The sequence below is a fragment of the Drosophila nasuta genome, chromosome 2L (assembly GCF_023558535.2).
Source record: "Drosophila nasuta strain 15112-1781.00 chromosome 2L, ASM2355853v1, whole genome shotgun sequence".
Lineage (NCBI taxonomy): Eukaryota > Metazoa > Arthropoda > Insecta > Diptera > Drosophilidae > Drosophila > Drosophila nasuta.
In genome coordinates, this window is record NC_083455.1 from 11,526,257 (window position 1) to 11,552,037 (window position 25,781).

General features: G+C 38.8%; 3 protein-coding genes across 11 annotated transcripts in view; 1 reads left to right on the plus strand and 2 right to left on the minus strand.

Annotated features, from left to right (window-relative positions):
* LOC132798626 (dual specificity calcium/calmodulin-dependent 3',5'-cyclic nucleotide phosphodiesterase 1) overlaps nt 1-25,781 on the plus strand; it is a 102,476-nt gene that overhangs the window by 41,771 nt on the left and 34,924 nt on the right. For 5 of the 7 annotated variants that reach the window (XM_060810575.1, XM_060810560.1, XM_060810568.1 and 2 more), the window contains exon 2: nt 10,620-11,382. The exons of the other annotated variants lie outside the window; for them this stretch is intronic. In XM_060810575.1, coding sequence (XP_060666558.1) covers nt 10,845-11,382 — 538 coding nt within the window. In that variant the 5' untranslated portion in view covers nt 10,620-10,844. The remainder of the gene's footprint in view (nt 1-10,619; nt 11,383-25,781) is intronic. 7 annotated transcript variants of the gene reach the window in all.
* LOC132798253 (maltase 2) lies at nt 16,820-21,562 on the minus strand. Of its 3 annotated transcripts, none has more exons than XM_060810039.1 (7): nt 21,452-21,562; nt 19,470-20,640; nt 19,246-19,396; nt 18,993-19,188; nt 18,791-18,931; nt 17,037-17,123; nt 16,820-16,977 (listed from the first exon to the last, which is right to left on the minus strand). In XM_060810039.1, exons 2-7 carry the CDS (start codon nt 20,607-20,609, stop codon nt 16,863-16,865), a joined length of 1,830 nt encoding a protein of 609 aa, XP_060666022.1. In that variant the 5' UTR covers nt 20,610-20,640; nt 21,452-21,562; the 3' UTR covers nt 16,820-16,862. The 3 variants fall into 3 exon arrangements, with proteins under 3 accessions (XP_060666022.1, XP_060666021.1, XP_060666023.1); XM_060810038.1 differs by having other exon boundaries at nt 19,470-20,715; nt 21,452-21,555; XM_060810040.1 differs by lacking the exons at nt 16,820-16,977; nt 17,037-17,123 and adding an exon at nt 18,401-18,732 and having other exon boundaries at nt 19,470-20,715; nt 21,452-21,555.
* On the minus strand, nt 22,238-24,313 carry LOC132791343 (maltase 1). Its single transcript, XM_060800219.1, has 3 exons — nt 23,068-24,313; nt 22,658-23,004; nt 22,238-22,588 (listed from the first exon to the last, which is right to left on the minus strand). The coding sequence occupies exons 1-3, from the start codon at nt 24,271-24,273 to the stop codon at nt 22,372-22,374; spliced, it is 1,770 nt and encodes a 589-aa protein (XP_060656202.1). The 5' UTR covers nt 24,274-24,313; the 3' UTR covers nt 22,238-22,371.

A 25,781-nucleotide genomic window follows, 5' to 3' on the forward strand; every position in this document is an offset into this window, starting at 1 on the left:
GGCTGTCAAAAGTTGGCATATTTGTCAGACGTTTGTCATGACGTTGTTGATTTTCCCCCATCTGCAAATAACATATTTACACACACATTCATATGTGACGTAATGCGCTTGACTCAACTCTCCTAGTCTTGGCAATTTTGCTCCACTGTAACTCTACTCGGCTTGGCAACTTGATCAAAGTAGCTGCAATTTCCACAAAAGCTAAGCCAAGCATGAAATATAATCACAATTTCAGCATATTTGCTTATGTTTTTGAACGTCCATACGTCCAAAACATATTGCCAATTGTTCGCTTCAATTGCTTCTTTGGCTCACTTTCCTACATTACGTATACGCACTGTTTGACTCTTCAACTGCAAAAATTTCAATCTGCATAAAACTTTCGCCCAAGAAACCAAATAGCACACATACATACATGCGATAAAGTTTTGTAGCTCAGTTAACTTTACATACATTGTGGAAATGCAGTTGCTGCCAAGTTTCAACAAAACTTTCTCAAATGCCGCATTGAAGTATTTGCAATTAGTATGTAGTATTAATGACACAAGTTGAATTGCAACAAATTAAATTTCCTACAAACTCTATTGACACCAAACTTGGTTGGGCAAGGAATCGATTTCATTTTATGAAGAATTAAATTATGGGAGAAAATTATATTGGAAAGCTTTCAAACATTGTCTTAGAAATTGAGATTTAATTTAATGTTTATCAAACTATTAAATTTTTTTATTTATAATTTCTTTAAAATACGATAAAATAATCTTATAGAAAGCAAGCAAATCCAAAATTCAACTGATATGCAGTTACTTAACTAAGCTCTTTAAAATGTAATATAATTATGTTTTGAGAAGGGATTGAATTGATTTAAAAAAGTTATTTTGACATTTATTATTCTAAAAAAAAATGTAATGATTAAAATATAATTAAATTCGTCTAACCTTTGAAGTTTAATCAAATTAACACATTTAACTTAGCTTGTTTTAATTGAATACTATAATTAGATTTTTATAATCCAAATAAGAAATGATTCAATTGATCGAAAGCAACTGCTATCATTTAAAAAACATAAATAGAGGCAGCACTTCAAATAATTTTACATTTCTCATTGGCTTCTGCAGTTTTATATTCCTGAAACCCGATTAATCCACAAGCTTTTGAACAGCTATCATTGCATTTGCGAAGTCAACAATGCGAACAAGAATGTTGCACAACATTATGCAAAGCCATTGAAACAGTTACAGTTACAGTTGCAGTTACAACTCAACCAAAGAAACGTGCCACATCAATGCCGCTTTTGATTTTGCCTGCCTAAAGTCAATGCTAGCGCCACTCGAATGTGTTGCCCAGACTGAGAAATGGTAGAAAGTCTCAGCAAACGGAACATTTCCAGTCAATTGTGCAAAAACAAGGCAAGTGTTGAAGAGCTCATGTGTGTGTACTGCTGCTAAAACGGGGTCTGTTTTGCCACATGAATTCACTGCAGGGTTTGCTTGTTGATAGGGACTGCTGATCTAAGGATTGCGTTGGCATTTCGCATCGAGAGAGGAGTTGAGGGGAGGAAGTGGAGCAGTCGAGACTTTGGTTAGTTAGTAGCAACAGCTGCAAATGTAAACAGAATGAGGTCAGTTGTCGGACTGTGGCTGGTGCTGGTGTTGCATGTTGCTTGGGCATTAGGGCAACTGTTGATAGACGTGGGCTACTAATCACCAACCATACAGTGCTGGACTGTCCTTTGCACACACCCTTACTCCCTCACACACACACTAGCTCACACACATTCGCATATCAGTTAAACGACAGCAGACAAGAGGCGTCTCATGCATGGACGCATGCAAATGAAGCCACAAAATGACTTTTAAGTCGTTGCTGCTTCGTATTCCAGCTGCACAGTGGCGCCAACTAGATTCACAACATTGCGCTATTATATCTCTATTAAAGCGTAAAGTTATTCAACAAGCAGTAGCCATAGAAAATGTGTCACTTTTAGCTAAGTTGTATTTTTTATTTTGGTAGAGTTTCAACGACTTTGAACATACTTGTTTCTGCTGCTGCTCTTTCTTTGAAATATAACAGCACACAAAACATTGAGCTACATACGAGTATTATATATCTATTGATGCTAAAAGTTATTCATCACTTTGTTGCTTAGATTTTTTTAAATAGAATGAAAAAGCTACAGTCGAGTGTGCTCGACAGTGAGAAACCCCCTACCCATTTTTAATAAAAATAATAGTATACCAAAAAATGCCCTAAATATACCGAAGACTATATTTGGTGTGTCGATATACTAGTACATACATATGTACCTCCTACCCGTTTTCAATAAAATAATAATATACCAAAAAATACCGTAAATATACTGAATGCTATATAAATTGGTTTCAATAAAAATAATAATATACCAAAATGAGAAGAAAAAATATACCAATGACTATATTTGGTATATCGATATACTATTACATTAAAAATATACCATAAATATTAAAATATACCAGACTGCCAAACAAAGCAGCATATAATATAATAACTGGATTTTAACAATTTTTATATGGTTGCATCGAAATTTGACTCAACGTAATTCACTTCATGTCTATACTTCATATTTTGGTAGAGTATTGCTGACTTTTAACCTACTTGATTCTACTGCTGCTCCTCCTTCATTTAAATGCTTTCGTCTGTCGCCTTTGCACACACACTGCGTACGTTATAAATTATGAATATGCTGCGTCACTTTGATGCGCGCTGCTTCCACTTCCTGGGGACAATTTTGTCTACGACATTTTGAGGTCGCTGTCACTGGCGTCCCCCAACCAATTAATTGTCAATTGCCGCATTATACCCCACTGTCATTCTCGTTCACTCTCTCTCGCTGCTCCCTTTCGCTGGGCACTTACTGCACATGTTTGCTGGTGAAATAAAGTCATAAAATGTTGAGCAGAGTCAACAACGAGAGGCTCGGCTCGGTGCTTGGGTGGAAATGCAAACAGCAACCTGGCAGAAGACAGCTACAAAAAAAAAAGTGAAACGCATGAGACAAAGTTTTTCATTTAGCTGCCGCGTTTGCAAAGTACATAAAAAATTTTAACAAAGGCACACAGCTACACACACACACACACACACAGAAGCCTTGCCGCGAGTTGCGAACGCGCGGCGTTTGCGACGTTTTTTGACAATTTATTTATGCGTTTAATAACGACATCATCAGCATGTAAATACGAACACACTCACACTCACACACACTTCCGCACTCTTCCGCAGTTCAGAGCGATGGGGCGTGGCAGGGGAAGCGCCTACTCCCTGGCGTCAGTAATAAAAATGTCGCAGATTTGACAATGTACTTTATGTTGTGCGACTTTTTCAAGTCCGCTTCCGCCACATCGTCTCCTCCACTTCCACCTGTCATGCTGTGAGAGCAGCGTTCAACATATTATGTATTAATTTTGAATGACTTAAAGCTGTCGATGAGAGTGTGAGGGAAGCTGCTGCGTCCGCTGCGTGATCTGAGTGTGTCTCATGGAAATTACATTAATAAAGCAGACACACTCAAGCACACACAAAGTCAGTGAGGCAGGCAGCTCATTAACTCAATTCGCAGACTCAATTCAAGCGACTGAATGCCAAAAGCAACATCTACAACAACAGCTGTTGCACTGTATACAAAACAAATATACAACATACTCAATCCTTCCTCCTTCCCTCGATCCTTTCGTTCATTGCAAATGGGCTCAAACTCATCGCTTATGCGTCAATGGCAAAACGAGAAAACAAACATGGGCTGGCTATAAATAAGCAGCTAATAAGGATAATTGCCTGCTTTACAAATTGTCGCCGCTCTCTTTTCCTCTCTCTCTCTCCCTCTCTCGCTCCCATCTACAAGTCAAAATAGTAATAAATTGGCAAAGAAAATTGCGTGGCGCAACAAGAAATACGAGGCAAGCCAAGAAAAAGCCGCAAACCTTCTTCCTTTTTCCCGCTTCGCCATACAGTTCTTGCCATATGGAAGTGGGCAAGTCCTTTGAATTTTATTTACATGCACACATTTACATATGTATTACATAGGCATGCATATATAGAGAAGACTACTCTACTATATAGCCTCACATGTGTGTGTGTCCTCGCTGCTGTAGGTTAGAGAGACAGTCTTATTTATGGTCGTGCGGTGCGGCAAATTAATAATGCGACTTTCTCATTTCTGCCTCAGAATGCTGCCTCAGAAATGTATGTAAATGGAATTTGTAAGCTGACTAGCTGACTGCAGCTACTAAAGCCCACAGCTGGGGTCCATACTAAGCAAAAAGGGGCTCCACACCGTCGGCTTGGTGTGCAAAATACGGCCACAAGACTGGCTTATGCAATGCAGTTTAACACAATCGGTTAAGTTTCTGCGGCTTAAGAAAAAAACGGGGGCAATAATTAATTATATTGCGCGAGAGAACGCAAAAGTTTTTAATAGAATTGTAAGGTAGCACAAGGTCAATGAAGAATTTTTAACAAGTAAGAAAATTATAGTCGAGCGTGTTCGACTGTGAGATACCCGCTACCCATTTTGAGTAAGAGCAAACAGCGCGGTATTATTCTTAAAATATATCAATTTAATATACCGCACTACAGTCAGGAGAAGACTTAAACGATGTCATCCTCAAGACCTGCTGGCTCGGGTCTTGACCTAATAATTAACAGCGATTTCCTTATATCCTTAGGTTCAATTTACACAATGTTTATTTACTTTATATTTATTATGTGCTGCTAACATAATTAATTTTCTGTTTATTATTTCTGATTTGTTTAAGTTGCCCAGTTAGGTAACAGTGCATCTTTCTTTGTTATCATTTCGTTATTATTTTAATAAAAAAAAAAAAAAAATATACCACAAAAACAAAAAAAATTGCAGTTGGTATATTGAAAATTTATAATAGAGTACTAAACATACTAAATTGTCAGCTAAGTCAACTAAGACTCTTCATTTTTTTTTTTTATCTGATCGCATCCAGATTTTTAGTAAATTTTTCTATCCTATTTTGTGTAAACTCTTTAGAAAATTTTTTTTTTAAGTTACAGCCAGATATTTAAAAAAAGAATTATATAAATTAGGCTCAGTTATTGGTTAAATATTTAGTATAAAAATACTGAGTTATACAAACTCAAAATATTTCAGTTTACTTTACAACTATTTTCATAAATTATGAAAATTTATTAAAATTTTAGCCAAATACTCTATAGCTATACTATATAAATTAAGTCCAGTTAATAGTTTCATTTTTATTTTTAAATAAAATATACATTTAAAGTATTATTGTCAAAGCTTGCAAATTCCTTCACATTGAAAAGTCTTCATTTATGTATTCAAAGTATAAATTCATCGTATTAGATTTTATAAAAAATAAAACATGCAAGTTATTCTGACTTTTGAATAAGACCATATGTTGCTTACATGACTCGTGTGATAAGTTTAGCTTTGGTCGCCTCTTCTCGCTCGCTCGCTCGCTCTTCTCAGCAGCATACTAACGCCGAGGGCAAAATACAAAATAAGAAGAAAAAACACATGAAGGAAGGAAAGCAAAAGGCAATTTGCAATTGAAATGCGGCTTTGATGATGACAAAAACAAAACCAAACTTGCCCATTTGACTTTAGGGCCTGTCGCCTGTCTGGCTTCCTATCATTCCTTTCACATGTCCTTATGCTTCTGCTGTCCCCAAATGCTAATGAGCCAACTAAGTTGTTCTCTCTCTTTCTCCTATAGTCTTTTACACTCTCTGTCACTCTCTCTCTCTATCTCGCTTGCACTATAAGTGTCACGTTGTCGTCCTTCGTTTCGCTAAAGCTAGCAAAATTTATTACCCACTTCCTGTCAGCAAAACAAAAAAAGAAAAGTAAAAGCCTTACAACCTGAGTATATGTGTGTGTGTGTGGTGTGTTTTGTGTGTGTATTACATTCAATTACATGCAATTTCTGGCTGGCTATTGTTTGTTATTGCATACACATCGATCGAAGGCAGCAGCTGCCTCGCTTGATGAACGAGCTCCAGTTTTGAGTCCTGCGCAACATTCGCATCTATCGTACTTTAACTCATCTTTTATTTACATCGAGGACAGGCGACTGGCGTCAAGCTGGCGGCCACCACAACAACAAGAATAACAAAAACAACAATGACACAATGTCCGGCAAAATTACAACAATTAAAATAAGGCACACAAGCAAAGGAGAGAGCGAAAAAAAAAACAACGCAGAAAAAGGATGCACGGGGCAAACAGATGAGTGCAAATGACAACGGAACGAAAGGCAAATGCAGCTCCAGTTGTTATTAAACAATGACCCTAAAGAGGGTCTGACAACTTGGGCATACGACTTGTAAATACTTAAAATCTAACCGAAAACCCAACAAAAACAAATAACACCTCAACTTCAAGTCACAGCAGATCCTAATAAATTTGTGAACTCGAACAATTAAGAATCTGAAAAAGGGTTCAACATACATATTTATTAGACAATGCTGCGCGAAATTTATACAATTCACAATCAGCCAACGGTTGGTGTAATAATAATTGGAAATGTCGAGGGACGCAATTTAAAGAATTGCTTAAAATGTGTTTTTTCTGCTTTCTATATTGTGGAGGAAAATTGAATTTCAGAAGTAGCAAATGCTAAAATATTATTGATTTAAATTTTGCAAACTTCATTTTTTTTCTCCATTGCATTTTAAAACAATTGTTGCAAAAAAATCAAATAAGAAAGTAGAATCTTTTAAATGCTTAATAAATGACTGAAAATTACTAAAATTGTTAGGCAAAGCGATTAAATCTATTATTTTTATTAAAGTATTGAATATGGAAAGATTGGCACTTACAATAATATTTAATATTATTTAATAATATTTAAAATGTTCTTTTACTTTCACTACATTCTATATAAAAAATTGTACTCCAAAAAAACAATGAATGTTTAAATTAGAATCCTTATTCTCGAAATCCTTGAAATATTAATTAATATTGTAAATTCATTATAAATATTTATCAAAGATTTTTAACATGCTTAGAATGAATCTTTTTTAAATCAAATATTATATGAAGTAAGTTTAACTTGTCAGATTTACACAACTTATCTAAGAAAATAGAAAGCTGTGTTTGCTTTAGAAAGTCGCAGCTAATTAACACAGCTATTATTGCTCACTCAGTTTCATGCTTAGCCAAACTAATTGAGTTTGACATTTCTTGCAGGCTTTTTGCAAGTACTTGAAATTAGTTCAAGTGTATTCAAAGTTCGTATGTCATGTCGCAAAAAGAAAAAACACATTTAAGTTGTTTTTCTCTGCAAGTCACATTTCGCATTTTCCTGCATATAATCTTTCCCCCTTCCCGCTGTCATTGTCCGCTTCCTCATTTGCTACTTGTGCGCATTGTGTATGCGCTTTTAATTATTTGTGTATGTTTTTGCTGTTTTGCGTCGTTTGTTGTTTTTTGCTCGTGTCGTCTTCTCTCTGGGCTCTGACACGGTCACGTCCTTGGCTGCCTATTCCCCTTCCCCAGCCGGCAGCCTTAGCCCTTGTAACAGTGCCACATTACGAGCTACATTTGAGCCATGCAAGTGACAGCTTTTAATTAAATAATTGACTTGTGCCTTGTTGCTTTCATCTCGCCAAACGAGACAAGAAAGCTGAGCACAACGCACAAAAACAAGCTGAGGGTGAATTATATAGCCAATGATGCTGGTTGATTAACTGAGCTAAACAATAGACAAAGTCAGTAACTTGACTGGAGTTCATTGACAACGCTTTATGGCCAAAACAAACAAAAAAAACCAAAAACCAAGAGAAGAACTATAAGCGCAGTCACTTTATGCGGGTTGCAAAACTTTCTCGTCGATATGCAGCACAACAAAGGGCCAAAACAGCAGATTTACTCGTACAAATAAATGGGCAAAACTATGCGATGCTGATTGCATACAAATTTTAAATTTATGCCACAAGTTCCCTGAACTCCATAACCAATAACCAGATCCCAGAGCACCCACTAAATTGGATTTGGTCTTTATGTTTTTGTGCTTGTCTTGTCTCGGGTCCTTTTTGTGCCCTTTAACCTTTTTAGATAACGCGATTTATGGTCGCCAAAAGCATCGGCAAAATACGGCTAATAACTTGCGGCAGGCGAAACATTAATGGACTTGGGCATTGATTTCCGTAGCCGCCATTAATTGTGTCGTAAATGCGTTATTGATACATCATTAGGCAGACGATAAACGCGGCGTATGCGCAATATTTACAGCTGACAACGAAAACTTAAAGCCTTCCTCTCATCTCAACTTAAAGCCAGCTCTTCAGCTTTTTTTTCATATAACATACATATATATTTTTTTTCTTTGCTACTCTTTGAAAATGCTTTTAAGCCCAAACTGTGGCAAGTGGCCAGCAACCCACGCTGTGGCCCTACTAACAAAAGCGATGGTCAGACACACTGTGAGTGTCCTGGAAGTGCCCTTGGAGCGATGGCAGTAAAAGGAAAAAAACAGAGAAGAGGGGTAAAAAAAGGCAATAAAAATATAATTAAAATTTGATGCTTATCATTTAAAGTCCACGGCCAGAAGCATTCAATACAGCAGCTTTATTTGAATCTCACTTCAAATGAAACTCTTTTCACTAACCAAACAACTGCAATTGATAATGAAACGAAAATTGTTGGTAACTCATATCTCGTTGTTGCCGTTAAGCTGCTTAACTTGTTGTTAAGGTTTCCTAAACCAACTTCAGGCAGAGAGAACCCTTTTAAAATTGATTAACATAAAAGTTAATGCTCATAAATATGAAAATGAAACTTGACGTTTCGTTCGTCCAATCGATCGATATTAGGATGAAAGTTTCTAATGCCCAAGTGGTTGTTGAGGTGACGAGGGATTTCGTTTACAATTAGAATTAATTATTTTAGAAATATCTTAATAGGCAAAACTAATTGGAAAATGGAAGCTACATCAAAAACTTCTTTAAACATTCCCCCACAAGGATCACATATCTAGGGTCTTAAGAAACTTGATTGTTGACATATACATTTCTCTAAGAGTTTAAACAGAAATGAAAAGGTATCACGTATTGCCTGAGACATTTGCTTGACTTCCAGTTGCCAAACATATTTTTTGTGTGCGCTGAACTTGCTTGTCATACCAAAAAGGCTTCGAAACCTTCGGCAACCATCTGTGCTCTCTCTTGGTTGCCTCTCCTCTCCAGGCAGCCTCGTGGCAACCTCTGGCGAACGTGACGCCTTCAAAGTGTCGCCTCGTTTTATTTGGTGTACGTGTCGAACGTAAAGACATGCAAAAATGGACTGAGCCACACACACAGAGTGCCAAAAGTTTAATAAATATCATATAGAAATAAAAACAAACAACCACCGAAAACCAAAAAACAATCTGCAAATTAATGAAAAATGCTTTTGGCATAAAAATAATGAAGCCAAGTTTTAAGGCGTCGCATTAAAAAATGTGTGTAATAAAAAAATGTTTCACATAAATAAAAAATGCGAAACATTGCAACAGTTTGAATGGCATTGATGGATTCTGATAAATGGACAGACATTATGACAAATATGCAAATCAATATCCGACTGACAAACTGACCAATACACAAACACGGACACAAACACTCACATGCTACGACAGGCTTGTCAATACTTGTGCGATAAAAATCAGAATCGCATAGTGCTACAAACAATGGCCTGTCATTCAAATGCAAATAGCGGAGAGACAAATGTAGTTCGAGCGGGGGAGAAAAAGTCAATGGGCTTCATTTTTTTTTTTGTGGGGCGTGTTTGCGTGTCCAGTCGAATAAATGGCAGCAGTGTGAACAAAACTGCAATTAGAACAATATTGAACAGCAACAGCAATTGGCATTCGTTTAGAAACAAACAAAATGCATTATAAATCTGTTAAAAAAATATTTTGTTCATTCAGAACATAAGAATGAACCACAAGCTCTCAATTACCATTGAATAAAATAAAAAATTGAGACAAACAAATCCCATTATAAAAGCAAGAAAAACATTTGAAATACAATAAAAATACCATCACAAATATATAGTATATATTTCATTTCAATAGAAATAATATTATTCTCGAATAAATTGCTTAATCCTATAAAAATATACTATACAAATACACTAAAACTCAAACAATTCCAATTCATTTCTGAAACGTAATTCTGTCATTTCTTTGCCACTGTTTATAAACAACTGACAGTTGTTGTTTAGTTCGAGGAGGTTTTGTGTGTTGGCTGGCTGAACAGCATAGAACATAGCTGTCTACTGATGTCAGAATTGAAGTCATTTTGATGGCATTCATAAAAGATTCAGTTTCAGTTTTGACGTTGCATTGTGTTTCGATGGAATTCTGTCATGTACAACGCGTACAACACTGCGTATGCGTGCTATATATTTGAGATAACAGACTGGCCCATTCCATATTTTCCTCTCTCTCTCTCTCTCTCTCTCTCTCTCTCTCTCTCTCTCTCTCCCTGTGTTTTACCATTTTCTCCATCTCGCTTTTTGTCTGCATTGAGTCCACGTTCATTTCATTTCCATTCATTGCTATTCATTTGGCCATCGTGTTTGGTTTTAATTAAATTTTCCGTTTGTGTAGACATAAAAGTGGCTCAACATCAAAAAAGCGAAAAGTGAATTAAAGTGCAATCAATTTGAAAATTATACCCAAAAAGTTATTAATTAATTCAACTGGCGTAGGCGTCAAACAGGCTTTTTTATCCAGCATCCCACGAAATACCAGAGAAAATGTTATCGCGCGTCGCGTAAAATTCGCATCAAACAAATCGAGGATCTTGAGACTAATTTTTCGGGAACACACACAATGGGCGATACATTGGAGGATGCGCCGCACGCGACGCGACGCGACAAACCGCAAACGTTGAACATTAGTCCCGAGGAGGCAGCCGCTGCTGCGGCAGCAACAAGTGCTGTGGCAACCTCGTCCTCTTCAACCGTCTCCGCATCCTCATCCTCCATGCATTATGCGCGAAATCGCACGCGTTGCGAACGGGAACGGGAACGCGATCACTCGAGTGATGGGCTGAGCAAGAGAAATGATGAATTTGTTGGCTTGGTGGCGCCACCGCGACGTGAGAGTCTTAACAGCTGCGACACGCAGCAACAGCAACACCAGCAAGAACGGAGCTTGGCAAGCAGTCCCGGCGGCTTTTCCAGCAGCCTCAACAAAGCGTTGGGCTTCAACAGTCGCAGCCTAAACACAGCATCGAGCGGCTCAAACACCGCCGGCAGCACCAGGTACTCGTCCAGCAGCGTTGTGGTTGGCGGCGGCGTTGGCAATTTGCCCGGCACCACAACGCGCAAGTGTGTCCTCACGCTGGACGGGTACTCGTATGTTATAGGTAAGGATCTGCTTACGTGGCGCCGCCGCACCTGACACCACATAAAGCAACTCAGGCACGTCCCCCGAAAAGCGAAAAAGATAAATTTGTGGAGGAAAAGTGCGGCTGGGACTGGGACTGGGACTGGGACTGAGTATGAGATACTTTATTGCCCAAGAGTCACCTTGAAGTTGCTCTTTTGTCAAATTGAACTTTTGCTCCAAAGTCAATCCCCTGCGCTGGGCTTTGACTTTTAATTCCTAACCCGACCTCAACTTTATCTTGGTTGATTCATGCAAACGCATAAAATAATATATATGTATCTATTTTTCTATCATTTCATTGCAGGTAAGTCAATTCAGAAGACAATAACAACCACGCAGCACAAGATGTTGTAGTAGAAGATGAAGAAGAGCTCGCAGAGCCACAACCAGAAACCAGATTGAATGCGACTTGGGCCGAGGTACGTGGCTCATTGCAGCATTAAATTGAAAATGAAATTGAATTTCCAACGAGTCGGGGGCTATTATAAAAGTTGACTACACTTCTCTAACCGTATTTCTCTCTCTCATTTCCTTCCGCTAACAATTCATTTCGAATTGCTGCTTCTGCTGTTGTTGCCGGAAAATTTATGAGAAACTTTTTATGCTTCTTGCATATGGCCAGGAACTTGCTTGTAAACCAAAAAGCGAGTAGCAGCAGCAGCAGCAGATTGCGTATACGACGCGTGTGGCCTGAGTAAACATTTTAGAAAATACTACTGGCCAAAATGAAAATGTATTGCCAGTCTTACCGAAGCAGGTTGGTTAAGCTGGTTACGGTCGAGATTGCATGAACCACTTTTGACTGACAGCCTTCTGTGGAGAACTTTGATAGCAAAGCTTGTACTACGGCGGCTGGACACATGTGTAAGCAATGCCTTTGTCGAACTATCGCTTTCGTCCTCTCACATGTGAGGTTGTTTTTGTTGTTGTGGGGGCATCGTTTACATGACACAAAACAATTTGAAAACAGCCAGCATCAGTTAGAAACAGGTAAACTAAGCTCAGGCTTTTGGCCAGCTGTTTTTCGGGCTAATAAACTGACACAGACCACAGAAAGTTTTCAGCACAATGCGTGTGCTTGTGTGTGTATGTGTCTGTATTCGTGTGCATTTCAGATAAAATTCATGAATTCAATTTGAGGTCAAATGAATTTTGAGAGCCACAACTGAAAGGTAGAAAAATAATCTCCTAAATACCAGTAGGGAACGTTTGCTCCATGGCGATTTTTCAACCAAATGTGCAAAGTCAATTTGTGGCAGCCCTTTATGCCCAGCACACATAAATATATATAGCCATACAATATATTCCCAATGTATTTTCCAATTAAATTTTAAATTCAAAGTGCAAAACAGAACAATGAAATATAGCATTGCAGTTGAAAAATGCTCGACTAAATTCACAGCGGAATTACGAAATTAAATAAAATAAAAAAAACCTTTGACGATTGGGAAATCCATTTGGATAATTCTAATATACTTTCAGCAGATGCTTTCTATTTGAATGATGATCTCTTAAAAGTGGTAAACAATACAAGCCATATTTCACATTCACACAAAAATTAAAATTTCGAGCATTGGCTTAAATAAATAAGTGAGAATCTTTGTTTAACTGAGAGTCTCGAGTCCAGATGGTGAATTATTTGCCGTGTTTTGGCCGTTATACTTGCCTTGCAGCGTCACGTAGCGACAACAAATTGTGTGCCGATTTGGGACAATGCCACAAAAGCCCGGGGAAATGTCTGAGGCGACGCCCACCTTACCAACTGCAAAGCGAAAAACCAAAAAAAAACAAAAGGAGCAAAACAAACACCGTAAACGTAACCGGCAACGCCGGCTAAGAGACCAAGTGACGATGTGGCGCGCGTCGTCCTTTGGGGTTACAATTTATGGGCGCTGCAATATTTTGCAAATATCCGTAGCATATCCTGCGGCGACAACAGCAGCAACAACAAAGCGACAACGTCAAACGAGAATGACAACAACAGACAAACAACGAATGCAATAAATAGTCAAGTGTTTGTGTTCGGTGTCGGGAGTGTGTTGGCAAGTGTGTCCTTCAATTGACATATTACACTTGTTATAGTCCTGGCCGCGGCCGCTTTGTCTCGCTCTTCACTCACAGACAAGGACGAGGACGTCGATGCCGTCGACATCAGTTGTCTGGCCGGGAAGCGGCAGTTAGAAGTCCCGCTTGGCTGATCAAGCGACATCAACGACAAGTTCAACTTATTGACAGCAGCCCAATTGGTGGAATGGGACCAACTTAATTGATGTGCTGCTCGGGTTGAGATGCCAGAGTCTTTGTGTGTGTGTGTGTGTGTGTTTGGCGAAAAAAAAGGGTTAAGTGGCCCATTTGGCTGCGGTTCAATGAATTTCCACAGGCATTAGCTAATTTATTGACGAACAAAAGCAGATGCAAAGCAAAAAAAAAGAAGGTTAACTGAATTTAGGAGCTAACGAGGTTTAAGGGCAAACGCGAATTTTGCAGCGCGTTCAAGTGCTGCATACTTTCAGGCGCGCATAAATTCACGACCATAATAAAAAGCATTTTGCCAAGTTGGAGCTCATAATTTAAATGCCTGCTTTGTCTTTGTCTTTGAGTTTGCGTTTATTTGTTAGCCGAGCGAGGACTCGACTCAGTGAAGTCAAAGTGACCTTCCCGGTTTTGGCATTAGTCTTAAGCAAAAGCCCTTGTGCAAATTTGCATAAATTCCAGTCATTGACTTAAACGCACAAACATTTCAATGCATAATGGCAAATGTCAGACCACATGAAAATTTATTGTAAAGCGCGGCATGGGACGAGGGACATTGCCAAAGGAATTGGAACAGCTTCATTGAATTTTAAAGGGATAATGTATGCAACTTTTTTTTTGCGTAAAGTTCTCTTTTTTTTGCTTTATGCCCAGCAGCTTCTCAATTGCCAATCAATTTGGCTTTTACTTCTCGACAGACCAAGCTTTCCGACTTCACCGGACTTCAAGTGACAGCAAAGGCATAAGAAATGACATCAAATGTGGGAGAGAGCAAAGGGAGTCTGCTGTTATCCTTTAGTAAATTGTTGTAGATGTCTTCAAAACTGTTCTTACACTGCTGCAAATAGTTTCACAATTCTTTTCAAACTTCGGCCATAAAAACTAAAACTTGTTCTCAGACTTCCCGTTGTTCATCATTTCTCAGACCACGTAAATTTTTTAGGAATTCGATGCTTGCTTAAAGCACAACATTGTAAAGAAATCTTTAATTTTATATCATTTACAGCGTATCAAAGACTTAAAATCAATTTAATAACACTCTTTGAAGCCACTTTCACACACACACACACACAACGTACATATCGCCAGACGTGAAGTTGATTATCAATGTAGCGAAAAAAAAATGTATTTTAATTAAAAACAGTTAAAACGCGGCGCCAGCTTCACAACTGTCTGTGAAATTTATGAAGCCAACGGCAAAATGGCCAAAATGGCGTTGCCACAAACAGAAAACTCGGCACACAACACAGGCACACACAATGGGAGAACGCTGAACTGAATATGGCCAATTGGCTGACGCATCTCTTTGCTGTTTCTCACCGCCCTCACTCTCGCCCTCGCTCTCACTCGCCTCGGGCTGTTGTTCGTTCAGACATCAAGGTACGCGGCGCGTACTGCCAATTTTCCCATAGCTGCTCAACATTTTTGTAGCATTTAGGCTCAAAGGATTCAACACGTACGTGTTTGTCCTTGTCAGGGACTGCGCCTGCTGCTGCTGCCGCTGTGCGCAGATGTCAAAGAACAGCCGCCAGACAATCTGACGTCGTTGTCCTCGCCGTCATTGTACGCTGCTTGCATACAACACAGCCAGTTGGCATTGTGTTCCAGCATACAAATTCAACCTAATTTCAAAGGATTTTGTGTCCATTGTATTGTACAAAGATTCACGACACTCGATTGTATTAATAATACAAAATAAATGTTTATTTTTAAATTTCATTACATTTCTGTTTTTATTATACGTGAATAAGTTGGAAATCTTGTATATCTTGAACTCAATACACCTAATATAGCCTTTGGTATATTTTTAGTATATATGCGGTATTAATTTGTTATATTCTCGACTGCAGCGTTCTTACTTGTTTATTAATATTTTGACATTATTATAAACAAAAACATGTAAATATTCATTTTCAAATTTCATTAAATACAAATTTTAGTTATAAAAGATAAATATTTTTAGTAATATAAGATTCCTAAAGTATTTGTATATTTTGTTCATATTTTGACTTGTTAGCTAATATTGAGTTCATTGATTTCTCTACGGAAACTTCAGTAATAAACCCAGTTCATAAAAGTTCAAAGTGTTGCTAATTTTCTTAATTCATTAGAACTCAATCATTATATTCAACATAAATTAAGAAAATTTAAAAGTTCAATTTAGCAATCTTAATTTAACAAATGTGCGAGAATTATTGATTAAGAAAGCAATAAAAACTGAAGCTGTTTTTTTCTTGTATTTATTTACAAATATTCCTTATTGCTCATATCCTTTAATATCTCTGAAATTATTGAAGAAAACAACTATTGGAATCCAAGTATTTACTTAACAAGAATTTTACATTAAACACAATCAATCAATGAGTCAGAAAATGCAAGAAGGCTACACAGTTTATGTTCTCTTTGTGTTGGCTGCTCAATGTTTGCGCTCCGGTTAATTTGCGAGCAGTTGGCTGGTAATTTTTATTGGCATCTCTTTCTCTTGCGAGACGTTGCCAACTTTCCGGCAATCAGCTTGGCAACAAGGATATCCACTTGCCACTCAACAAAGCGTTAAATTTACACTGCAAACTGGCAACTTGGAACTGGCATTGCCAGCTGCTGTAGCTTTCATTTAGATCTCTCTTTAGTTACATGCGAATGTCCAAAGAATTGAATTTTCCTAACAAATTGAATAAAAATTATACTTGACAGTTTAGTTTTAACAGCACTTTTGTCTTCTAGTGTTCTAGTGTTTTTATGCGAAGAACTTCAAGTCAAATTGATGGCTGCAATTGAATGAAAGTTTGAGACAAATGGCTTAAGCATTTATAAGGATTTTAAAATAATTTTGTAATTGCATTCGCAATGAAGTTAGTTGGAACCAAAACCAAAAAAGTGATGACATAATACAAAAATCCATTGATTAAGCAATGGATTTCGCCACCCACTTGTCTGGTCATTTTCAGGCACCACTTGACGGCCACAAGCGGAAATTCAATTCCATTCCCTCATTCCTTTACTCACAACCAAATACCAAATAACCGCAAATTCCAACTGTTGTCGACAACTGGTAATGACAGTTGAGCCGCTGGGCGAGCTGCTTTTGTGTTCCGTTCCCAGTTCCCACCCGAAAAACTCATGTTGTTATTTTTGTTACTTTATTAATTAATCAATCAATCAGTTTCGGCTAGGGGGTAACAAAGAATCAATGCATCAAAATGGCTAATTGAAATTTACTTTCGTCCATTTGTGACGCCACAAATTGTACATTAGCAACGCCACAAGAACCACATTAAACGACTTGATGAGCTGCTTAACCAATTGGCGACGCTGTGCACTGAAATTGCGTTTTAGAATTGAACCATTTTTGCAATGGCATTTCTACCGAAAACTGACCTCATAATCGCATCCTGCTCCCAGAGTACAATGCCAGCATTGGGTGGCAATAACAGCTGCTGGCTGCCATTGCGATTGCTGTAGTCACTGCATAACGAATATTTAAAATATTATTTCATAATCATAATAATAATGATAATAATAGCATGTGAATGGTAGCGCGAGAGATATGAAAATTCCTGACTCGCGGCATGCGCTTATAGCCTCTGTGTTTAACGTGGCGTATGAGCAATGCGAATGATTTGTTAAAGCAGCTGCGAGCGCTTTAAAAAGGCCAAACAGAGCAGCAGGATTGGATTAGTGTTCGCTTCTTTTTTTGTGGCATTAACCACTTTCCACTTGCTCGATTTGTTGAACCTTAAACTATTTATAAAGCAACTCATTTGTTATGCTATTTCATGGTCCATTTGCTGTGGCTCCAAGTATGAATAATCTTAAGGATTACAAATAAAAAATTCATAGAAAATACTTAAATATTTTCAACAAGCAAAACTTTGATTTACGAGCTTTTGCTTTAACTTTTTCGCCCAGCATAATTACATTAAAAATTTGGTAGTAACGAAGCGAAGCAGAAAATAATGTCAACTAAATGACAGCAGCATTATAGAGTAATATATGTATTTATTTTAAATTCTCATTCCCAATGGTACTTTAAGGGTCAACAAATCGTTTAGGTTCCCACAAAAATCGCAAAGTTTCTTAACATTTTCATATAAATTTATTATGCAATGCTATGCAGCATTTGATGTCTTGTTATTCAAACTTTTAACTTATTGGCAGCCAAACAAAATTGTTAAATGACTTCATGGTGCAAGTTTTTGTTGCAAAGTTTGCGGTCTTGGCAAATTGTACAATAAGCGTTGCACGTGCCCCTCTGGCACTTCTAGTGCTTAATGTACTACAGCATTTGAAACTTTAAAACTTTTGCATAACACAAAATGACAGAAGACCTGTGACCTGTCTCTTCCCTCTCTCCCCTCTCTCCACTCCATCGTTGTGTTCCTTTTTCATAGCACATTTGCACTGCGACAGTTCGCAAATCTCTGCGTTGTGCTCCATAAATCTTTCGAGTTCGTGCGCTCGACCACATGAAAAATTATACACGCTCTGAAGCAAACACAGCAAAAAGAATAGATGGAAAAGCTAAGCGCAAAATGACGACTACTAAATACGCTTTTATATAAATAAAGTTTAAAAATCTTAAATGAAATCAGCAAGTTCTTAAGAGTGGAACTTCTAATACTATATTAAAAGTTAATTTAATATGCAAGTCAATATCTTTGCAAAACCTCCAAAAAACTGAAAAAGAGTATAAGCTCACGTATTCTTTTGACTTTGGCATTGACATTGGCTTGGGCAAGCTGCCAGGCGACTTTATGGCACTGAAATTGAATCTAATTTGAACCGAAAAGCAAATGCTGCCGTTTGCCGGAAAACTGGAAATTTAATTCATTTGATTTACGTAAAGCAAATCATTAATTTTCATGTCCTGTGAATGGTTTTAGTTTGAGTTTTCCTTATTTTTTTTTTGGTTTTATTGAAACTCGTGACAAAAGCAACTGAAATGCAATTAATGGTCGCAAACAAATTGGATATACGAGTGTGTGATGTTGTTACGAGGGCTTAAGTCTCGAGCAGTTGGCAGATGAGACCCTCGTGGGCGGCCAGTGTCAATGCACTGCTGGAAAGAGCTTGTCTGCGGGTAGAGGAAATGTAACATGCTTGCAATTCCCATACTGACAGCGTTGGCTTACCCCGGCTCATAAGTTGAATCCACGCCGGCAACAGCCACAATCAATTGCTGCGGACGATTTATGAAATCCGTGAGATTTACAATCTGTTCCTTGTCGCTCACATTGATGATCGTGACGAGTGTGTTGTAATCCTTGAGTGAGCTAAAGAAATGTGCACAAAACCTTAATACGTCTTTTATGAATAGAAGCTGGCGCCACCTACCGTTTGATAGCGAAAACAGCGCGAGAAAGCGGCTCAATGCTGAAGCGTCCACGACGCAATACAGGCAACTTACGCAGCTCAATCAACAACTTGTAAACCTTATAGTGACTTTTCTTCGCCAGCTGCTGTGACTCCAAATTAAGCTGCACATAGTTTGGATTCACTGGCAGCCAAGTTCTGGCGGCATCCGAGAAACCTATCAAATAATTTATCACCCTTTGTCATTTCTACAAAACCCTTGACATTCTTTTACCCGCATTTCTGGCACTGCTCCACTGAAAAGGCGTACGCGCCGGATCTCTGGAAACCTTTTGAAAGTCCAGTTCACCAGCATTACGTGCTGGCGGATCGACAGTCTCCTCCCAACTAATCTCCTTATTGTCCTCCATGCCCAACTCTTCGCCCTGCCACAGAGCACAAAATGTCGCATTAACCTTTAACCTTTTCGCATAAATGCATTTCGCACTTAGCACTTACATTATAGGTGACTGCGACGCCGGGCAGCGTCATGAGCAGCATGTTCATCGCATCGACACTGTCGGCGCCAAAGCGTGTGGCGACACGCGGATTGTCATGATTGCCCATGACCCAATTGGCCGCATGCCCGCGTGGCATATACACCAGCCACTTCTCCACGTTGTAGACAAAGTCACGAGCATCCGACTCGCCATTCACATTCGAGATAAAGTTAAAGTTGAAGGGCAAATGCGAGCCACGCACCCCATTCGCATCCTCATAGTAATCTGCCAGATCCCGGAGCCCAGCATACGCTTCGGTCATCATAATGCGCGCTCCGCCAGCCGGATGCTTGGCCGTATAATCGTCCAGCAGTTGCCGCCAATGCTGCACCATATCCAGCACTTCGGGCAAATCCTTCGTATAGATGTGCCGCGTGTAATCGTAGGAAAGCGGATCCGTTGACTTGCCCGAAAGAGGTTCATCCGCCAGCGTTTCGCTTTCAAATAAATGATTCACCGCATCGATCCGAAATCCGGCAACACCTTTTTGCAGCCAATACAGCATAACATCATCCATGGCCTGCACAACGGCTGCATTGCGGAAATTCAGATCCGGTTGCTCCTTAGTGAACTGGTGCAGATAGTATTGCTCTCTCTCCTCGTTCCATTCCCATGCCGAGCCATAGAACACCGACTGCCAATTGTTGGGCGGTTGTCGTTGCCCATCTTCGTCCAGTTTCCCATCGGACCAGATATAAAAATCCTCATAGCCTGGCTCTTTGGCCACCGATTTCTTGAACCATTCATGCTGATCTGAACTATGATTCGGCACAAAGTCAAGCACAATCTTTATGCCCAAAGTTGTGGCTGTGTGCACCAATTGCTCAAAATCCGACATGCTGCCATATTCGCTTTGTATGCTTCTGTAGTCGGATATGTCGTAGCCAAAGTCCACCATGGGAGATTGAAAAATGGGACTCAGCCAAGTGGCTGTGATGCCTGTCTCTGCTAAATACGGCAGCTTTGAGATGATGCCCTGCAAATCGCCGATGCCATCGCCATTGCTGTCCTTGAAGGATCTGGGATAGATCTGATAGAAGACCGCATGCTGCCACCAATCGATAAAATCATCCGTTTCCGTGCTCAACAAACTGGACATGCTGGGTGTTGGCGCCCGTATCAAGAGCAGACTGCAAAGTAGAAGTAGTTGCGTTTGTTGTTGTAGTGTTGACATCGTGCTGAACCTTTTGTTGACTTGACAGCAACTAAATGCGAAAGTTCGCTTCAGTTTTGTTTTATAAGTTAAGTCCCAAAGCTAACAACAATCATACAATTATTACAATTTCAATTTGTGCATCATTAAAAGCTGACTGAAACTGTTCTGATTATTTATAATTGAAATTGAAAATTAGAAGCGCCTGACGGTCTGTTGTTTATTATTTGCAGCAAAGTAAAACAAAACTGTTTGGGAACTACAACCAGATCGCAATCTATAATTATACCTTTGCTTAGTGAGATAATAAATTGTGACTTCCGATAAATGTATAATTTCGCTAGTCAGCATGGAAAAATTTACCTGCAGGGTATTTGCTAGTCAAAAAAACTGAGTTGAACGCTCGCTAATATTTAACATGCATGAATAATATCAAAAAAATTTGTTAAATTGTTAATTTTCATAACAAAACCATAATTTGCATACCATATTTATTTTTTCCCAGCTGGGAACTTGAACAGCGTATTAGCCGTCGGCTACATTTAGTTCTTTTTTTCAAAGGTAAAGCAAAGAGCTTTTTATATGCCTGAGCTTTAAAGAACTCTCTATCTACAATATCGCAGTTTATTACGCTTTCTCACTCTGACGCTCTCAGTAGTGTCCACTCTCTCTGCATCCCTCTATTCACAGCAAGCACTATTTGCCTCTCTCACATTTTTTACTTGTCGTCTCTCAAACTGATATTCACTCACTATGTTAAATGTTTATTTTTCCCACACATTACCTACCTCAACTTCACTCAAACGAAATCCAATAAACAAACAATATAAAAATGTTTTTTAAATTTATGAAAATTGTGTCATAAAAGACGTGCCAGCAGCAACACAGCACAGCTGCGATCAACTGAGAGCTGTCGCTGGCATTTGCCGGCAACCAGCTGACAAATTGGCAAAAAAAGCTTTCGTTCCACAATAAATCTACACACACGCACACAGTCCACTTACTCAGTCAGCATCCACACGCTGCTTGCCGAATAAATCAAGAGATGAAAACAAAAAATAATACCTGCACACTTACAAACAAAAAGTAAATTCATATTTATGCAATCACAAAGGGCTTTTAATTAAACTCAACGACAATTTATCTGCGGCAGGCAGCCGCGTTGACAGTTGTATAAAATATTTTGGAGAAAGTGCTAAAACAACAAGAGCAGCAACAACAAGAATACCATAATAACAAGCGCTACGCACGTAAAGCAAAGCGAACAACAACAAGTGCTCTCAATTCAATTAAAACACTCAAAAACGATTTTAAGTGTAAATAAGTATGACAAATGAAATGAAATATAAATGAAATTTGAGATTGAAGTTGTAATAAGTTTGCGCAAAGTGCAATCAAGCAAAAGTAGTTGCAAATAGGTTTTGAATTTAGAAATGCAACTTATTAAAACTGATGACAAATTGTAGAAATGTTGTAAATATTTATTTTAATGGAAAAGAATGTAATAACTTACATAATAAATATACTTTATTTATTTTTTTACAGTTTTTAATAAATATTAAATATTATTTCCTTTTATGTAGTGTAAGCTTATTTAAATAAGTTAAGTTTCGAAAAGCTGTTTGCTAAAGCACACCAATACTTTTATAAAATACAACGTATACGTATACTCGAATAACTTTTAAATGCCCGCTATTTAATCAAACGCTTATTTATGAACCTTAAGCGTTATGACAAGACCCTCATAAGGTGCCAAATTGATCTCAGCGGGTTTGAGACGCTCTCCCTCTCTGTGCTGTGAGCTGACACCGACAACCGCAAGGGTCAGACGATTGGGTAAATGGATAAAGTCACTGACATCCACCTGCTGAGTACGATTGCTCACATTTATGATGGTCAACACTGTGCCATAACCCTTCAATTCGCTAGAGAGGAAAGAGAATTGAATCGGATATCAAAAAACTGTCAGAACTGTCACAACGATTGCCACTCACCGCTTCAGAGCAAACACTTGACGATTGAGAGCCTTTGCCGTAAAACTTCCCTCCTGCAACACACGTAATTTCCTCAATTTTAGCAACGATTGATAGACCTTGTAATGACTGCGTGTGGCTCGGAGTTGAGCGCGCAGATTCAATTCCTGATAATTGGGATTCACGGGCAACCATGTGCTGGCATTGCTTGAGAAACCAGCGCTCTTCTCATCATTCCATTGCATGGGCGTGCGCTCAGGATCACGTGAGATCCATTTGTAGTCGTCGGGACCAGCTTCACAAGCAGGTTGATCCACGGTCAGATCGTAGCTGATGTCACGATAATCCTTCATGCCCAGTTCCTCACCCTACGATTTAATTAGTCGAAATCAAAAAGCAGCTGGAAGATAGTTTAGTTCGTTTTTACTTACATAATAAGTAATTGCAATGCCTGGCAGTGTCATCAGCAGCATATTCATGGCATCCACTGCCTTGGCACCATATCTAGAAGCTACACGCGGATTGTCATGATTGCCCATCACCCAATTGGCTGTATGACCAACGGGCATATAGATCAACCATTTTTCAATGTTGAACACAAAGTCCTGAGCAGTCGAGTTCTCGTTGAGTTCGGTTATAAAGCCAAAGTTAAATGGAAACTGTGCCCCCTGTACTCCCTGAGGATCCTCGTAGTAATCCATCAGTAGCTTCAAGTCCGCATAAGCTTCTAGCATCATTATCCTCAGAGCACCGCCATTGTTAGCACTGTAGTTGTCCAGTAGCTGTCGCCAGTGTTGAACAAGTGTATAGTCCTCGGGTTGATTCCTGGTGTAAATATGCTCAAGAGAATCAGGAGAGTTAAGATCACTTGTAGTGCCACTCAATGGTTCATCTCGCAGCTCTTCATCCTCATAGATGTAATTCACTGCATCGATGCGAAAGCCAGCCACACCTCGATTCAGCCAATATATCAAAATTTCATCCATAGCCTGCAACACAGCAGGATTACGATAGTTCAGATCAGGCTGTCCTTTGGTAAACTGCCGCAAATAGTACTGTTCGCGTTCTTCATTCCACTCCCAAGCGGAACCAGAGAACACTGATAGCCAATTATTAGGCGGCACTCGATCTCCATCTTCCGTCACTGTTCCATTTTCCCAAATGTAAAAATCCTCATACCCAGGCTCTCTTGCAACCGATTTGATGAACCATTCATGCTTATCGGAGCTATGATTTGGCACAAAGTCCAGTATAACCTTGATTCCCAAAGCTTTTGCAGTGGCTATAAGTTGATCAAAATCCGCCAAAGTACCATACTCGGGTTGTATAGCTCTGTAGTCGGATATATCGTAGCCAAAGTCCGCCATAGGGGATTGGAAAATTGGATTCAGCCAGACCGCCGAAATACCCGTATCGACAAAGTATTGCAGCCTGGAGGTAATGCCGTTAAGGTCTCCAATGCCATCGCCATTGCTGTCCTGGAAGGATCTCGGATAGATCTGGTAGAAAACCTCTTGACGCCACCAATTGTTGAGTTCCTCTTGCACTCTTTGTTGATGTTTAATGAGCTCAGACCGTGTCCAACTCGTGAAAAGGCCCAAAGTTAATCCGAATATCAAACACCATCTCAAACCCATCCTCACTCGATGAAGTTGTTACACTTTTTTATGCTTTGTTACAACTTTAAGTGGCTTTTTATAGTCAACGGCTTTATTTACTTCCGTTGGATTCCGGTTTCTTTATTTACTTTCGATTAGATCGAATCAAATATTTGCTCAAATGGTCGGCGTGTGACCAGCGCGTAGCTGATACATTGTAATTGATAAACTTGACTTACACTTTTAGTAGCCTTACATAATGTTATGGCAAAGCTTCGTACTCGTAGCTGAACAAATGCAAAACTTATCATTCAATAATTAATATTAACAACAATAATTAATACACATAAACACAGTTGAAAGCTAGCGTTAATCCTTGTTCTGTTACAGTTCTTAATGCGAACTTTCTTAACTCAATGTGTATAATTAGTAACTCAAGAACAAACAAATAAGTTTGACTCAAAGTTCATAATTACATTTGACACACACACCAACAAGTTGAAACTAAGGGTGTTGTGTGAGTTTATTTCCCCGACAAGGTTGAGTTGCAGTTAATTAATTACACAAGTTTGTTGCGAATCTTTTAATTAACTGCAGTTGCATTTGCATTAAAAGAAAACATAATATATTTTTTTAGTGTGCTTTTGCGCAAAAGCTTTCTTTGTTCATGGCGTGCTTTGTGCTTACAAAGCCACATTTTTTGTCTTTTAAGTCACACGAAAGACTTTTTACACTTGGCACTCAAAGCCAAGAAGGATATAAGGAAGTCCTCTTTGACGAAAGGGTAAAAGAGTATAATAACTTGGTCGCAATTTATGTCAACTACATTTTCTAGTACCCGACGTTTTCACATTTGCAAAACATGCATTCAAATTTCTCTATGCCTATTCCAATCTCTAGTTGTCACTAGAATAAATTACAGTTTACATAATTTTTTGAAATATTATTACTTTTAATTAAAAGCAACAAAACGGCAAAAACTTTTAATTAGTTGTGTTAGGGTTGTGTTTACTCTAAAAATGTTTTGTTTAAATTGTGTGTGGAAGTTGTTCTCTAGTTGTGTGCAAAACAGCTGCAAAATTTATGCGACTTTATAAGGCATTTTTATCGTTGTTCTCTATCTGTTTTCATTTTGCACTCCACCTGCCCTATTCTCGATTCTTTCTTGCTTGCTTGCCCCACACAGATTGCTCGGCATTTAGCACGTTGCATTTCCATTTTGTTTGGGTCCAAACCGCGAACTTCCGCTGCGTGACCGTCGACGTGCAGCAAATATGGAAATGGAATGCGATGGCAACCATTGAGAGAGAGAGCAGGGGAAAGCAGGGAGAGCGACGGAGTTTTGTATTACCTTAGTTAAGCCAAAACGAAGCAAAGTGCGCACCTCTGACTCGGCCCGCGGCTGGCTTTTGGTGGCTTGCAGGGTTTCTGGTTACCTAATTAAAACATTTCGCAACATTGTAATTCAGTCGACGATGTTTGCATAATATACTAGATACACTACGTATACATGATGCGTCCTGCCTGCTCAGCCCAAAGCGCATTTC